Source organism: Heterocephalus glaber, unplaced genomic scaffold, assembly GCF_053883595.1.
Source record: "Heterocephalus glaber isolate CG9 unplaced genomic scaffold, H.glaber_assembly_v1.0 deba00000122, whole genome shotgun sequence".
Classification (NCBI taxonomy): domain Eukaryota; kingdom Metazoa; phylum Chordata; class Mammalia; order Rodentia; family Bathyergidae; genus Heterocephalus; species Heterocephalus glaber.
This window is the reverse complement of record NW_028258138.1, coordinates 84,065,213-84,081,647: the sequence shown is the minus strand read 5'-3', so window position 1 is coordinate 84,081,647 and position 16,435 is coordinate 84,065,213. Positions and strand designations below refer to the sequence as shown.

The following is a 16,435-nucleotide window of genomic DNA, read 5'->3' as shown; positions in this document are numbered from 1 at the left end:
TCCCAGTTCTGTATAACACTGTGTGGCTCTGCTTACAACTGGTTTTCTTTTACAAACTGCAATCACTGAGAAAAGAGAAATATTTCAGTAACTTGTTTAGTTAATGGAAACTTGAAAACATTACTGTTCACCCAGTACAGTATGTCTTAAACTCCCAAAATAAATATTCAAGAGGATTTAAAATTCCCACAATGAATGTAATCATTATGTACTACAAATATGTACTACTAATAAATACACAAAATACTAGATAGTTTAAAATTAACCCTGTTAGCACAGGATACAGTTTAGAAGTTTAGTTTTGATTGTTGTTTGCCATGCTGGGAGTGAACCCAGGGCCTTGTGCGTGTCAGGAAATTGCTCTCTCCTAGCCCAGCCTGGAAGTGTTGTATTTTTAAACTATTTGCTTGTTTTTATTGTTAATGAGGAAGGTGCATTAGTGGAGTTGTTTGGTTTTTTCCAGGAAAGAATTATTTTTCATCCATTCTGAAAGTGTAAAGTAAAGCTTATTCATCATGCCTGCTGTGGCTTCAGTTCCTAAAGAACTCTATCTCAGTTCTTCGCTAAAAGACCTCAATAAGAAGACAGAAGTTAAGCCAGAGAAAATCAGCACTAAGAAGTATGTATCCCTTGTTAGTTTGTTTGAATCATATAATTTTAGTTTATTTCCTATTCAAGTTAGATGAAAAATCAATTTAAAATTTTTTGGAAGATACAGTCTTTTTCTTAGAGAAGTTCTCTGTGTTGGCATAGTATATGTATGTTCTGTTCACAAGTACATTATATGCTGTGACCACATGCTTACTGTCCAGGGAGCATATAATAGGTCATAAGTTTATGAGACAGTACGAGGAGGTCTTAAAAAAATCATTTGGCCACAAGTCATTGTCTTTTCATAAAACAAGTTAAAAATAACTGAAATATCACATCGGTTACTTGGATATTTACTGGAAATATAGTTTTATTAAAAACAAGGAATCACTAAAATTGTTAATCTGTTGTTGGAGGTATCTCTGTTAAGGATCAGAAGACAGAAATTTTCCTCTGGATTTATTTTGCCTGAAACAGAAGATTGGGGGATAAATAAGTAACTACATTATTATGGAGTCAGAAATAAGGTCGTAAAAAGGAGATGGAGCTAGTCAGCCATATTCCTCAGACATGCGGAAGGTGGCTTTTAGAAATTAAGGGGGGAAAGTAAGTGTTCCATGACTGGAGATAAATAGGAGACTCTAAAAAGTGTTCTTTGTAATCCTAAAAGAGCCAACCCAGAGAAACCTAAAGAAACCTATCCAGGCAGAGGGAGTTATTTTCTAAAGGAAATAAACAGGAGGTGAAAGTAAACAAAATGTCAAGCTGGTAAGAGACTGGTAAAAACTTTTTTAAATGTCTGGAAGGAAACTTCCAGGTTGAGCTGATACTCCTGAACGTTGAAGAGACCACTTGTGGGAGAAGTAAGGAGCTTGACTCGTTTCTCGGATTCGGTTGTTGTTGGTGGTGGGTTGACCGGGAAAGCAGTTCTGTTGCACTGCTGTCACAGGATCTTCGCACAGGAAGCAGGCAGAGCCATCAAGCCAGCTTCATGCTGTCTCAGGATTAACAAGCAGGAAAGTCTTTAAAGTCAGGCCCAAGACACATCATTCCTTTCTAGTGGTTTCTCTAAGACTACCCACATCTCAGAGAAAGTAGAAGTTGCCTGTATCCAAACTTATATCTGTGTTCCAGTGTGTGAAGCAGTACAGCCTCCTCTGTGGAGATCACTGAGGGTAGGGCATGCTGGCACACACCTGTGATCTCAGCACTGGGAGGCTGAGGCGGGAGGATTGCAAGTCCAGCCTGTCTCAAAAGTAAAAATAAGGGGAAAGGAGGACTGGGGATACAGCTCTTTGCTATGAGTTCAATCCCTAATACTGCAGAAGAAAAAGAGAAAAGATTATCTGTGGACTACATATATGACCTTTACTTTTCCCCTAGATGTCAAGTATTTTAATTATTTTTTTCTCTCATTTTAAGTTATGTGCACAGTGCTCTGAAGATCTTCAAGGCAGCAGAAGAATGCAGATTAGACCGCGATGAGGAAAGGGCTTATGTACTGTATATGAAATATGTGACTGTTTATAACCTTATCAAAAAGAGACCTGATTTCAAGCAACAGCAGGTACCTTTTATTTTTGCATTTTTATTTGTAATTTTGGTATAATGCAACTACTGGTTTCCTCTAAGAGCTTTAACTAACATTGAAATTACTTTTCTTGGTGTGTGGGGTGAGGCCTTGGGGACGGAACTGAGAGTTCTCCCATGCCAAGCAGGCGCTGTGCTCTTGAGCTACCCCACACAGCGTGACGACGACACTTAGGTCCTGTTGTGCAATTGCAAGATCAAGTTCAAGTTCTGAGGAAAAGCAAACTGAGATGGTTTCATTGCTTCCAGATGTGTTTGTGCGCCTGTTCACTCCCGCTCACTCGCCTTGTGTAGGACAAGTCTGTAGCACTGTGTAGGGTCATTCTGCTCTCTGTTGTGATCAGTTATGGCCAGGTCCAGTGGAGGGCCAGTGAGTCACGCATTAAGTAAGAAGAATAAGAGCTTGGGCATGGGAGCCTGTGCCTGTGGTCTTGGCTGCATTGGAGGCTGAAGCAGGAAGATCCCTTGAGATAACCAGTTCCATCTCAGCCTGGGCTACATAATGAGTTCAAGACCAACCTGAACTACATAATGAGACCCTGTCTCAAAAAACAAAACTGAAAAAAAGATAAAAGAAAGATTTGCTAACTGTTTGTTTTCTAGTTATTATTCCTTAAATCAGGTATTCTGAATTTTTTTCAGAAACTTGAATCAGTCACTCTTACACTGCAGAATATTCAAAGTTTAGGTAGAACTTGTTAATTTAGTGGCCCTTACTAGTAGAGAAAGTATATTTGTTGCCTTCTTATAGAAAAAACCCAGATGATCAGTAGAAAAACAATGAGTAGATGATCACTGTCACACAGTTTGCTCCGCAGCTGCCCTCTTAATGATGGCCTCACACAGAGCCAGTGGCGAGGGCTGCTGGCCTCCTGTGCTCCCTTTTTAAGTCTTGGTCCGTGGCACTTGTGAGGGATTGTGCTGCAGGCGCCCCTCGCAGAGCCATTTTCCCGTTATCTTGGCTGTGGAGTCCTGTCCTGGCCGGGCCCAGCTGGGGACACCTCACACCACAGTGAACGGCCTTTTGTGGTAAATTAGTTTTTTGAAAATTTCGTTATGGCTGTTAGTCAAACATGTCATATTAAACCTTTTGTGTCTTTTTAAAGATAGGTTATGCTGTTGATGATTTATTTCCTATCATTGGGTTTTTAGTTGTTCAAGGTTTCCTGAAATGTAAATCTTGTTGTATATGTCAGAAATGTTTTGAGTCCAGCTGGGATGTGAATAGCAACTGCAAGGTACAGTAGAAGCAAAAATACCTCAATTTAAAAAAGAAAATAAACCCTATGCTGTATTGCTATATATGATTAGCTTTATTGCTTTTGAGATTGAAGACAAAAACTTAATTCATACTTATAATAAGAAAATGCATTTTGCTCTTGAAAACTTTGCTCTTTGGTACTGTTCATAAACAAAAAGAATGCTGTTCATACCTCTTAGTGGTGGCTTATAAATAAGTGAAATTTATTACCTGGTGGGGTTTTTGTTAGCATACTACTGATATGAAGAAATACTTTTGAGACTGTTTTGAGAATAAATTGTTCATCTGTGTAGGTTAAAAGTTAAAAAAATGGAACTTCAGTTATCATACTGTTGTCATGTAAAGTTTCCTTGATGTAAGCGCCATGACTGTAATGTTTTTAACATCAGTGCTATGTGCAGTGCCAGTACTAACAGTATGATGTGGCTTCCTACAATTTTAGGACTACTTTCATTCAATACTCGGACCTGCAAACATCAAAAAAGCTATTGAAGAAGCTGAAAGACTCTCTGAAAGCCTTAAACTGAGGTACAATTATTATGAAATCTTTATTTTTTTATTTTCTTTTTTTGGTCTCTTTTTTTCTTTTTGCTGTTTTGGTATCAGGAATTGAACTCAGGGCCTTGTGCTTGCCAGCCAGGTGCTACCCTGCTGAGCTACATTCCCCAGTGCTGAAATTTTTTAAAGAATGTAAATTTAGAAGGTAAAAATGATACGTAGGGTTTGTCAATTTATGTGTGACTGTGCAGGTAATACCCAGTTCCTAGAAGCAATATTTGTTAACTGGTGCACAAAAATTAAAATTGGTACATCACCTTTATTATGTTCATGTGTTAAAATTCTTTATTGAAAGTTCTTAAGTTTAGAAAGATTGTTAAGGTTAAGTACAGGTAGATTAGATTAGAACCCAGGTCCAGTTTTTCATAAGTTTTTTTTTTTTTTTGGTACTGGGGTTTGAACTCCAGACCTTGCACTTTCGAGGCAGGCACCGGAACCACTGAGCTAAATCCCCGGCCCATCATAAGTTTTGATCTTTGTAAATTTAATTCTTTTATATACCCCATGTTGTATTGTGCTACTCCATACTAGAATTGGGGAATGAAGTATTCTCATTTTTTTATCTTTTCATAGTTTCAAAAGTTATATGTATATTTTTAAAAAATTAATTACTATATATGCCATGCCTGGCTTACCAGGCTTACAGAATACTTGCAAATTAAAAATAGTATGTTTCAGGTTTTAGTCATTCTTTAAATTTAGAATGTTGCCCTTATGAACAGCACGGTGCTTTCATGGAGACTCTAATAGATAAATTTGTGCCCATATCTACAGCATAAAAATTTTGTTACTGTATACATCTGAAAGCATTCCCAGAAACATGATACAGTAGAAGAAGATAGGAGAGCACGTTCAGGTGATACAGGCTGCCAAAGCCTGGTTAGCAGGAAGGGCAGGTGGACACTTATGATGCAAATGGTAGATAAAAGAGGGAGACCAGACAACTGAAGCAGGCTGACGTATTTCTGTACTGATTGAAATTTTTGCCAGGCATGGTGATGTATGCCTATAATCCCAGCACTCAGGAGGCTGAGGCAGGAGGATCACCATGAGTTCGAGGCTACATAGTTCAAGATCTGAACTTCATAATGAGACCTTGTCTCCCCCCAGAAAAATTGTTTTTGTTCAGTAAGAATGTATCATATTACTTGTTTTTAAAAGTATTCTTTTAAAAATAAAGTTTGAAACAGTTTTTGTTGTTCATTCATTTTGTGGTGCTGGAACTCGAACCCAGGGTTGCATGCCTACCAGACAAGTGCTCTGCCCCTGAACTACACTCAGCCCTTTCAAAGACAAGGGCTGGGGATTTAGCTTAGTGGTTCCACCGCCTGCCTCGCAAGCTCAAGGTCCCAAGTTCGATCCCCGGTACCAAAAAAACAAAAACCCAAAGACAATGACAAGGACAGTTCAGCAGCTGAGGTCAGGTGGTAGAGGTGTGGATGATTTTGTTAGAGGATGTGTCTTTGCTGTTGCCATCACACTGCTTTTGTCATAAAGGGCCCAGGGAAATCTTGTGGCTGCTGACTTCTTCAGCAGGCAGTTAGTTACTCTGAGACTGTGCACCTAGATCTGAGACACGGGGTGAAAGGAGAGTTTATATGAAACTCAGGAACCGGTTCCTGGACGGAGACCTTGATGAGAAGATGTGTGAAGACTTGAGCTCGGTGGAGCTGGACTGCGAGTGTGTTTCATTGCCGATACTTCTTTAAACAAATGTGCAGGGTTCACGTGAAGAGAATTTTTCTTTTGCAGTGTGCATCATCAGAGCATTAAATACATGTAGATTACAGCGACAAAAGCAGGTTCTTCTTGAAGCAAACATTATTTTCTTTAATGCTTTGGCACTTTTTTCTCAAAAAAAAATTTTTCCGCTAATAAAGGAAGTCACTGAGAATGAGTCAGTATTGGAATATTTACTTTTTGCACAGTGAAAATCTTGCAGTGAGGTCCCTGTTACTGATTGACCTCTGAGGACCTTCCTAATTCTAAGGTTTTTTGAATGTGCTGAGTTTTTCCCATGGTGCAGTTTACTTTGCACTACATGGGGAGGACCTTCCACTCCAGTTTCCTCCTGTGAGTCTTCTCCCTGCCCTCTGGCCCGTGTGCTTGGTTTCTTTGATTGACATTTAGAGCAGCTCTGTATTGACACATCTTCACCTCTGTCCTTAATAATGCTCTGCTAAGTCAGCTACACAGCTTTTCCCTCCCTTTAAGTTTCTGAAGTTTGTACTTGGTTACTCTCTATCAGGCCAGCAGTGTGAGAAAGGGCATTGAGAAGATGATGTCTAGAGTTTGGAGGATAGTTTATAATTCTGTGAAAATCCTGACCATCGTAGGGTAAGTTTTTGCTAAACTTTGTCCAGTCATCTGGTATTATGGTATGTACTCCTCAGTCCTAGGGCAGGCCCAGTCCACATTCCCAGAAGGCATTGGGAGAAGTACCTAGTCACTGGCTAGAAACCGAAACCAGATTTCAGCTTTGCCTGTCATTGGGAGGCACTTGTCAGACTTCCACTCATGCGTTTTCCTTTACATTCATGTCACGGGTGCGCTAGTCTGGAGGTGTCTGAGTGCTGGTAGGAGGGATTGGGCTGCCAGTGACAGAGCCAGAAGTCAGTCTCAGAGGGAGAGTACCTTTTCTCACCTAAGACCACCAGCCGGAGCTCCAGGTAGGAGGAGGCCAGCTCTGTAAGCGGCTTCGAAGAGTCCATTGTCAAAGTGGAGCAGTTGACAAGGTGGAGGTAACGAGGAGTGACGGGAGAAAACAGGAAAAAGAAAGTCTTAAAGTTCCTTCATTTCGGCCCTCAGATTGGATTCAGGCCGACTGTGCTTGCTTCCCAGGGCAGACAGTTCGAGCATGGAATGCTTCTAGAGAAGCGCTAGAGAGCAGAGGGTACATGTGCGGAGCCAGACTTCCTGGGTTTGCATCTCAGCCTTCCACTGCTGGCTGTGTGATCTCAGCAAGTTACTGGTCTCCTGCGCCTGTTGCCTCATCTGTAACTGGGATACAAACAGACCTACCTCCTTAGGGCTTTTGAGTACTTAAGCAAATGAATACATGCACGCACTTAGATTGGTGCCTGGCATGGAAAGCTGCTCAGTAAGTGTGTGCTGTTGCCATTATCACCTGGAAGCAGACTTGTTTTGCAGCGCCTTCTCTCAGCATTCTAATGATTTGCTGCGAAGGTGCTAGGAGAAATAGCTGCACATCTCCCCTGTTCCCAGGCTCTCGTTTCTGTGTTGTGATGGTGAAATAGATGCTGGCACCTGAGACAGGCAGAACACTGTGGAGGGATGTTCCCCTGAGGTCTGGGTGACGGGTGTTTTGCCAGCAGGTTCTCAACCAGCGCAGAGTGGAGATGGGAGTGAGTGTCCAGGAAGCTTGGTCCTCTCTTCGATTTGAGGGTTCAGTTAGCCCTGGGTGCTGCCTGGACAGGTGCAGTGTCGGGGAGCCTCTGTTTGGTTTTTAAATCCTGCAACAGTGGTGGCAAACCTATAGCACGTGTGCTGCAGTGGGCTGTTATCATTGACACTCTAAAAGGCTCACCGTCACTGTTCTATTGGTTGTCATTCACTTTGTTCTCCATTTAATTTATTTTATTTTAACATGTTGATTTTTGTAAATCTAAGAGCATTCTGTTCCCCCAGTAGAGCTTAATAATTTATTTTGAAATACTTTCTGATTTTCCTTGTAATTTCTCCCTTGACCTGTGCATTCATTATTTAGAAGTATGTTGTTTAATTTCCAAATATTTGCGATTTTTCTAAGCATCTTTTTTTTTTTTGTTGGTACTTGGGATCAAACTCGGGACCTTGTGCTTTCAAGGCAGGTGGCAGAACCGCTGAGCTAAATCCCCGGCCCTTGAAGTATCTTATTTCTTTCTTTCTTTTTTTTTTTTTGGTACCGGGGATCAAACTCGGGTCCTTGCGCTTGCGAGGCAGGCAGTGGAACCACTGAGCTAAATCCCTGGCCCGTATCTTATTTATTTCTAATTGAATTTCATTGTGGTCATAGATAGCCAGGCCTTTTAAATGTATTCTTGTTTTATGGCTTGCCATATGGTCTGTCTTGGTGAATGTACTGTGTGTATTTGCAAAGAAAGTGCAGTTGAATCTGGTGTCCTCTATCCTTAGTCTGTGTTGTGTTGTTCCGAGGGAACCTGAGGCAGGCTAACTTTGTAAAGACGAGAAGTTTAGTGAATTAGCAGTCTCAGAGGTGGAAAGTCCAAGCTGCACGGTGCAGCCTGAGGTGGGCCCAGTGTGACTGCAGCACATTGTGGCGGGAGTCTTTTCTCTTGCCATCTCTTCTTGTAAAGCCACCAGCATTCAGTCATGGCAGCTGCACCCTCATGCCCTTCTCTAGCCCTGTCCCCTTCCAAAGGCTTCTACCTCTAAACACCAAGGTCACTTCAGTTGGGGACACAAACCACATTCAGACCTTAGCAGTGTGTGTCATTTAGGATACATTGTGAGTGTTGTTGGAATCTTCACTATTTATTTGAGGTTTTAGGGTTTAAATTGTAACCATTACTGGCTGGGTGTGGTGGGGCAGGCCTGTAGTCCAGCATTCTTCAAGGCCAGCCTGGACTATATAGTGAGGCCCCTTCTCAAAAGTAAAAGTTGTAACAATTACTGAGAGAGAATGTTAAATCTCTAACTATTTGTTTCTGCTGTTAACTCAGCTTTTATGTATTTTGAAATTCTGATTTTAGGCACATAAACATTTCTATTATAAATTCCGAATGAATTGGCCTCGTTATTGTTATGTTTCTCTCTACCTCGGCTATATTCTGCATCCTGGAGACTGCTATGGCCGCATAGTCTGTGTGCTTACCGTTTGCATCTTTTGCCATTTACTTTCTGCCTATCTGTACATCTTGTGTCGAGATCATGTATTGGATCTTCTGAAAATTTCTGCCTCATTATTGGTGTATTTTCTATATTCATATTTAATATAATGATTGCTATAGTTGGACTTAGGTCTGTTTTACTGTTTTTTCTTTGTGCCATCTGTTTTTCATTTCTTAGTTTCCTGCCTTCCTTTGAGTTGTTCTGTGTAGAATTCCATGCTATCAGCTAGGTTTTAACTACACTAAATTTTTAAAAAGTAGCTCTGTAGGGATTTTTCTGTCTTCTGTTTTCTCTTTCCATATTATGATGTATGGATATGTATGTAATAATATTATCTAGTCTTATAAAATACAAAAGCCTTGTAACTATGTAAGTCTGTTTACCACCCTTTATACTTTATGCATTAGTTGTCATATATATTATGCTTTCATATATTAGAACTTTTTTTTTGGTACCAGGGTTCGAACTTGGGACCTTATGCTTGCGAGGCAGTGGTGGCACCACTGAGCTAAATCCCTGGCCCTAGAACTTTTTCTTAATAGTAGGCTTATAATTTTTCCACATGTGAGCTAGGTGTGGTGGCACTTACCTATGGTCCTAGATACTTGGCAGGCTGAGGTAGGAAGATCACAAGTTTGAGGCCAGCCTGGGCAACTTAGTGAGACCCTGTGTCAAAGTAATAGAAAAAAACCTGGCTAAGAATGTAGCTTAGAGCACCCCTGGATTCATTCTGCAGAACTGCAAAACAAACACAAAAGGCATGTATAATTTAAAGAAATTAAGAAGGAGGAAATGTACCTTTTATATTTATCGTTTCTGCCTCTCTTCATTCCTTTCAGATACAGTTTTCTATCTAGAATCATTTCCTCTCGCCTGAAGAAGTTCCATTAGCATTTCTTTCTTTTTCTTTTTTTGATATGGGGATTGAACTCAGGACCTTGCTCTTGTGAGGGAGGTGCGTGAGCCACTGAGCTAAATCCCTGGCCCTCCATTTTCTTTTCTAATAATACAAATCTTTTGGGAACAAATTCTTGATTTTCATTTATTAGAAGTTATCTTTACTTGTTTCTTCTTCATTCTTAAAGGATACACTGGACTGCCCTGACATACAAACAACTTGGGTTACTACCAAAATTTTAGTTTTAAGTTACAACCAAAGTATTGAGTTATGGAGCCAAATGCCGCTTGTGCTTCCAGATGGTCTCAGATACAGACTTAACCCTTAAAGAGTCCTGGAAGGAACATGAAAGCATCCTTTCCTGCGTGGGGTTCACTGAGAAATCCTGGGTCAGGGTCTCTCTAAGGACACTGAGATCTGCCTGAATACAGGAGAGAGACTCTGAAGGCTGTGGAGAGGAGCCTGAGCCTTCACTGACCAACTTGGGTTACAACCAGCCCTTGGGAACTAATTCAGTTTGTAAGTCAAGGTCCACTGTATTTTCACAAGATATACAGGATTCTGGTTTTTGCCCCCTGTCAGCACTTTAAGGATACTGTGTAGTCTTGGGCATCCACTGTTTCTGATGTGGAAATGTGTGTCTATCACCTGTCACTGATCCCTTGTATGGAATATGTTGTTTTCACTTGATTCAAGATTTTCTCAAGCTGGGTGTGGTGACACATGCCTGTAATCCCAGCACTCTGGAGGCTGAGGCAAGAGGATTGGGAGATTAAGGACATCATGGGCTACTTACTTAGCAAGACCCTGTCTCAAAAAATAAAAAAAAAGTTCCCCCTTTAGCCTTGTTTGACTGTGATATGATATGGCTCAGGATCCTTTTCTTTGTATTTTTCTTGTTTGGGATTCACTGAGCTCCCTCCATCTATAAATTCATGTCTTTCATAAAATTTGGAAAGGTTTTGGCCATTATTTCTTAAAATATTTTTTCTCCCCCATTTTCATTCTCTTGTGGGACTTCAGCTATACACAGATTATTTTCCCCCCAGCATATCCCTAGGCCCATGTTTTTCTTTTATTATTATTTTAAAATCGTTCTCTGTTCTTCCGATTGGGTAATTTCTTTTGGTCTGTAAGTACTGACTGTCATCTCCAGGTTTCAGATGAGGGTTTTTTTCCTTTTTTTTTTTTTTAAACATGTTTCACTTCTAGAATTTCTATTTGGTTCCTTTTTTTTTGTAGTGTATTTTTTCATACAGTAGAGGTTTCCTATTAGTTGATTTATTCTCACACACATTTTTCACTTGCATCCCTGAGCATAGGGGTAACAGGTGGTTTACAGTCTTAGTATACTAAATCCACCACATGATTCTCTGGCTCCGTCCACTGTTTGCAGGCACTCCCCCTCACCCCCCTGAAACTCACAGGTGTTACTGGTTGTACTTAGGGCAAATAAGGCAGCATGTGCTTGATAACATGCATTCCCTGCCACGTGCTTATAAATTAATAGGGAAGAATTCCAAATTCCTTGGATATTTACTGACTGTAATTAAGATAACTTCAACTTCCAACAAATTAGAAATTTCAATGTAGTGTTTCTTTAAAAAACAAAACAACACAAACAGCCTTTTTTGGTGCCACATCTCTGTAATCTCAGCATTCTGGGTGGCTGAGGTAGAAGGATCACAAATTTGAGCCCAGCCTGGGCAAAAGGGAGGGTGGGGCTGGGCAATGTCCTGGGTTCAATCCCAGTACTGCAAAAGAAAAAAGAAAAAAAACGCATAACCTATTGACCTTGGTGATATTCTGGCTCCCCCCGCACACCTTTTAGCTCCTTGTCACTGACATGGTGTTTGAACTGTTTCTTTTGTGGAGAGAAGTAGGGGCTTATAGGTCCTTTGAAAAGGGAATTGCAACAGATTTGAATCATGAAGGGACTGGGTTCAATCCCCAACACCGTGAAAAAAGAAAAAATAAACTTTGCATAAAGATTGAAATCAGTGAGAGGGAAAGAACATTAAATAACTTCAACTGGAGAGCAGAGCGTAGCTCTTTGCAAGGTTTTGGTCAGTTTGGAGTAAGCGTGGCCGTCCTGGGAGGCACGCATGTGAGTTGGGCTTGTCATGGAAGTCTAGTGGGTTAGCGTGTGGCTGGAGGGAGAGCAGGATGGGCATCCAGTGCCCCAGGGCAGGAGGGCGACTCTGACATGTGAGCCCTCACTTTCCTGTCACACCAGCAAAATGCATCTTGGCTGCTTTTTTCAACTAGATATGAAGAAGCTGAAGTTCGGAAAAAGCTCGAAGAGAAGGACAGACAGGAAGAGGAGCAGTTCCAGCAGCAGAAGCGGCAGGAAGCAGGAAGAGAGGACGGCAGTGCAGCAGCTAAAGGTTCTCTGGAGAATGTATTGGATTCCAAAAACAAATCCCAAAAGGTATTTCGCATTTCTTGTGTAAAGTCAGTGTGCTTCTGTTGGTCAGGTGATTTGCTCATGAGGAGTTAAGATACCTCTAAAGTTTTTTTTTAGGTTACAAGGGTCAAATTTGAGGTGTTTTAATTAGAAGTTGAATTAAATATTCCAGCTTCAGTTAATTCCAGGTATTTTTATGAGCTTCTACAGTGATATGTTTTGTCCATTCGTTACATTTTCAGCAGCCACCATAAACTGAGTCAGAGTGAAAGAAAGAGCATTTGAGCAGTGATTGAGTGCATCCAAGCTCTGGGCCCAGTCACGACTTGCTTAATGGCCCTGGGGCTCAGTTTCCTCACTTGCCAAACGAAGGTCTTGAAATACATGATCTTTAAGATTTCTTCCTTCTAATAATGAAATTTATGGTAAAAGATTGATTAGATATACTGCTTTATTTGATGCCAAATGTTTTATCTGTTTCTGAAGTCTCGTTTCCTCCCCTCTTCTTCCTCTGCCTGGTCCCCCTTGTAAGCATCTGTTTGCCAGAAGCTGCCAGGGGCTTAGTCTGTACCTGTCTGTAGTCACTGTACCTCCCTTCCTTTGCTGCTCAAACTGTTCTCCCACAAAATATAATTTCTTTCACGTTGTTGAAATCCTTGGAAATTCTTCTACTTTGATTTTTTTTTTTCTTAAGCATTTTATGGTTTTTAGGTATCTTTTTTTCGGAGGGGTGGGTCGTTAGTTTCATTAAGATGAAGTGACATTGTGCTAGGAACTATGTAGAAAGAAGTGACAGAGTCTGGTCTTTCAACTTCAGGAACTTGTCATGTGTGACATGCTAAAGCAGTGTCATTTATGGCTCAGATGGCTGCTGTACCCAACTAACAAGACTGGAGAGGACGGCAGAGAAACTATAATGGGACTTTCTATGGAGGGAACTTTATTAACTCTTTATTTTGTTGCTTTTTGTTATTTTTACCTTGTTTTGGTTTTTTTTTTTTCCTTGGTACTGGGGACCAAACTCAGGACCTTGCACTTTCAAGGCAGGCAGCAGAACCACTGAGCTAAATCCCTGGCCCTGTTATTTTTACTTTGCTTTGTCTTTTTATTTTGGAAAGTGAACACAATGCAACTTTTTCACTCAGACTTTATTCATCAACTAACGTTTGCCATGTTTTTAAGTTTGTCTCCTGCTCTTTTGCTAGGGTATTTCACATCATGTTCTAGTTCATGTACCATTTTACTCCTAAGTATTTCATTATACATCTCACATTTCTTAACCACAATCCTATTTTCCCACCTCACAAATTAAAAATAATTCTCTGATATAATCTAATATTCTGCCTAGTTTTAGATTTAGGTACTTGTTTTAAAATGATTTTTTCAAGTTGATTTGTTTGAATTAGGATCCAAACCAGAGAGATTGTCTTTGGTTTGTTATGTCCCTTAAGTCTCTAAAACAGTGGTGGCGAACTTATGGCACATGTGCCACAGCTAGCTGTTTGTTATCACTGAAAGCTCTAAAAGGTTTGCCATCACTGCTTTAAAATAATAGGGGATTTAGCTCAGTGGTTCTCCCACCTGCTTTGCAAACACAAGGTCCTGAGTTCGATCCCTGGCACCAAAAAAATAATATCCATTTGAGGGCTGGGGATTTAGCTCAGTGATTTTGCTGCCTGCTGTGCAAGTATAAGGACCGGAGTTCGATCCCCGGTACCAAATATATATATATATCCATTTGAGATTCTCCTTCCTCTCGTTTTTCCATTTTTTAAAGAGACACGAGAAGGATTTATTAGAAGTGGATGTAGGGTGCACTCAAGAACAGAGTGCAGGAACTCAGAAATGAGGCATCCTCTCATTTTTCATTTCATGGGCTGGACTTTCTAATTCTGGAAAATGAGCTGCATTCTTTGCCTATCTGGCTGCTGCTTCCTTGTGTCATTTTACTTGATTTTCTATTTCCCATATTTCCTTTATTGAACGTACAGTCAGTTTCAAGTTTTGTTTTATGGCAGGAATGCTCCTCAGATAATACTGTGTGCTTCATGTTGTAGTCTATGTGAAGGCACATAAATGTGCATTTATTTTATTTTGTTTTTATTAGTGGTGGTAAATTGATCCATAGATCCAGGTGAGTCCTTGGTTTTCCCATCTATAAAATGAGTATTTTAAAGGATTATCCCAGGTTGTCTTGGTTAGAAAATATAAATTATATAAGTAACACTTTGGATACATTTCCTTTAATTACATAATGGAGGGCACTGAATGGATACTAGAATATTTGTTTAATTGTAAGAAATACTTTCTAATTAAACACTAAATTTTTTTGTTTTGTTTTGGTACTGGAGATCGAACTCAGGACCTTGTGCTTGCGAGGCAGGCAGCGGCACCACTGAGCTAAATCCCCGGCCCCAACACTAAATTTCTATAGCAGTTTGTGCTTTTAAATTATATTTGACCTTTAATTGAAGAAATGTCCTAAGATTCTGATACGCTGCTAGTTATTTTAGCTGTTGTCTATGCCAGAGTTACCTGGTAGTTTCATTATTGTTCATGTGTGTTTTTATAAAATATTACTTGGTACACTTCATTTCTTAGGCTTCCCCCTTCGTCGAAGTATTAAAGTTAAGCCTTTTTTTTCTGTGAAAATTGAAACTTTTTTTCCCCTATGAAATAGATCAATGGTGAAAAGAGTGAAAAAAAAGAAACTGCAGAGAAAGGTATGTTCTCTTTTTAAATTTTTATTGAGAGCGCCTTTTAATCAGAATAACTTTAGATTCTATACAGTAAGGTTCTTAGCATTGTGTCCAGACTCTGTATAAGTTTTACTGTTTTTCTTACTCCAGACAGTTATATCGAAATTGCCTTAGGTTCCATGTCTATTTACTATGGGGCATATTTATTATTACTTTTAGCGTAACATGATAAAATATGGGAACATGCAGTTGAAAACATCAAAGGTACGATTTGTACTTGTTTTCTTTTCTAGGTGCAGTTTAGTGTAGTGTTTTAAAACATGGACTCTTAGAAGTCAGACTGCCTGGGTTTGAAAACTGGCTCCTCTGAATTCTATGTGAGCTTGAATGTGTTACTCAATCTCTCTACCTTCATTTCCCCCTCTGTAAAGTGGGGACAATAATAAAATCTGTTTCATGGGGTTATTGTGAAGATTGGACTAGTTACTATATGTAAGCCATAGTAAATTTTTATTAGCTATGGTTATTGTTTATGACTATAGTTTGGAGAGTTAATTATGAGGCTTCCTCACTTGCTGGAAAAAAAACTAAACTGACAATTCGGATGTGATCTGTAGGTGGTATAGCCACAAATATATGTCTGTAACCAAGACTTAGGAAATTGTTTTCATCTATTAGAAGTTTTTCCTGTCTCAGCAAAGATTTAACTTAAACATAATTATATGTAACATTAATATAAACTTTCTACTGAAAATATTGCTGTAGAACAATTTTTAAAATAGCTGACTACGGTGCCTTCTTAGAAGCCCTCACTGGGTTATTCCAGGGTTACTATTTATCCATTTATTCTTTTGCATCTCTTGCCGAGATGTTCCCTTCTCAGTGGAGGCTGGGCTTGTTTAGGGTATTTTGCTGTCAGAAAGCTCCCAGTGGTTAGAGGGCCGGCGGTGCCTGTTAGCAGCGTGAGGTGTTTGTACCAGAGGCTTCTGAGTTCTGCTTCCTTCCCACAGTGTGTTGCTTCATCTGCTCCCTCAGACTGTAGTCTTTTCTTTAGGTGAAGAGCTGAGGAGAAACAGCAATGTGGGGACATTTATTTTGTCAGGCCCACCCCCATTAAATAAATAAATAACATCAGTAGCTTTACTTAGTTTCTTTCTTGTTGGACTTCTTAGAGAAAATAAAATAATCTTTTTCCTTTTTGACTAGGAGCCAACTGCTGAGCATGAGGCAGAGTGAGGATTGGCAGGCTCTTTCTTAATGGCCAGGTAGTGATAGGTCAGCCCTGGGCCATGGGCCATGGGGGTGCTGTGAGCTGCCACTGCCCAAAGCACACCAGGCAGCACACTGCCAGGGAAACGTGTCATCCTGATGGGATGGAGGGGGCATTAATGCTAAGCTTCTGGATTGTTACTCAGAAATACTTGAAAATCTTAAAGTTTTTCAGATATACCTAATAACACCCCATCAGCCACTTTTCAAAAAGAATTTAAGCCTTTTGGGAATTTCTCAACCATAGATATATTTTCTGATGAAGTTTTCCATTTTCTCCTGTCTTGATTTTTAAAAACAGAATTATTTTG

At 40.0% G+C, this 16,435-nt stretch overlaps 1 protein-coding gene across 1 annotated transcript in view; it reads left to right on the top strand.

Annotated features, from left to right (window-relative positions):
* The window catches only part of Usp8 (ubiquitin specific peptidase 8), a 63,102-nt gene that overhangs the window by 14,384 nt on the left and 32,283 nt on the right, over positions 1-16,435 (top strand). The window contains exons 2-6 of the mRNA XM_004835420.4: positions 464-619; positions 2,014-2,158; positions 3,885-3,970; positions 12,018-12,180; positions 14,837-14,879. Coding sequence (XP_004835477.1) covers positions 516-619; positions 2,014-2,158; positions 3,885-3,970; positions 12,018-12,180; positions 14,837-14,879 — 541 coding nt within the window. The 5' untranslated portion in view covers positions 464-515. The remainder of the gene's footprint in view (positions 1-463; positions 620-2,013; positions 2,159-3,884; positions 3,971-12,017; positions 12,181-14,836; positions 14,880-16,435) is intronic.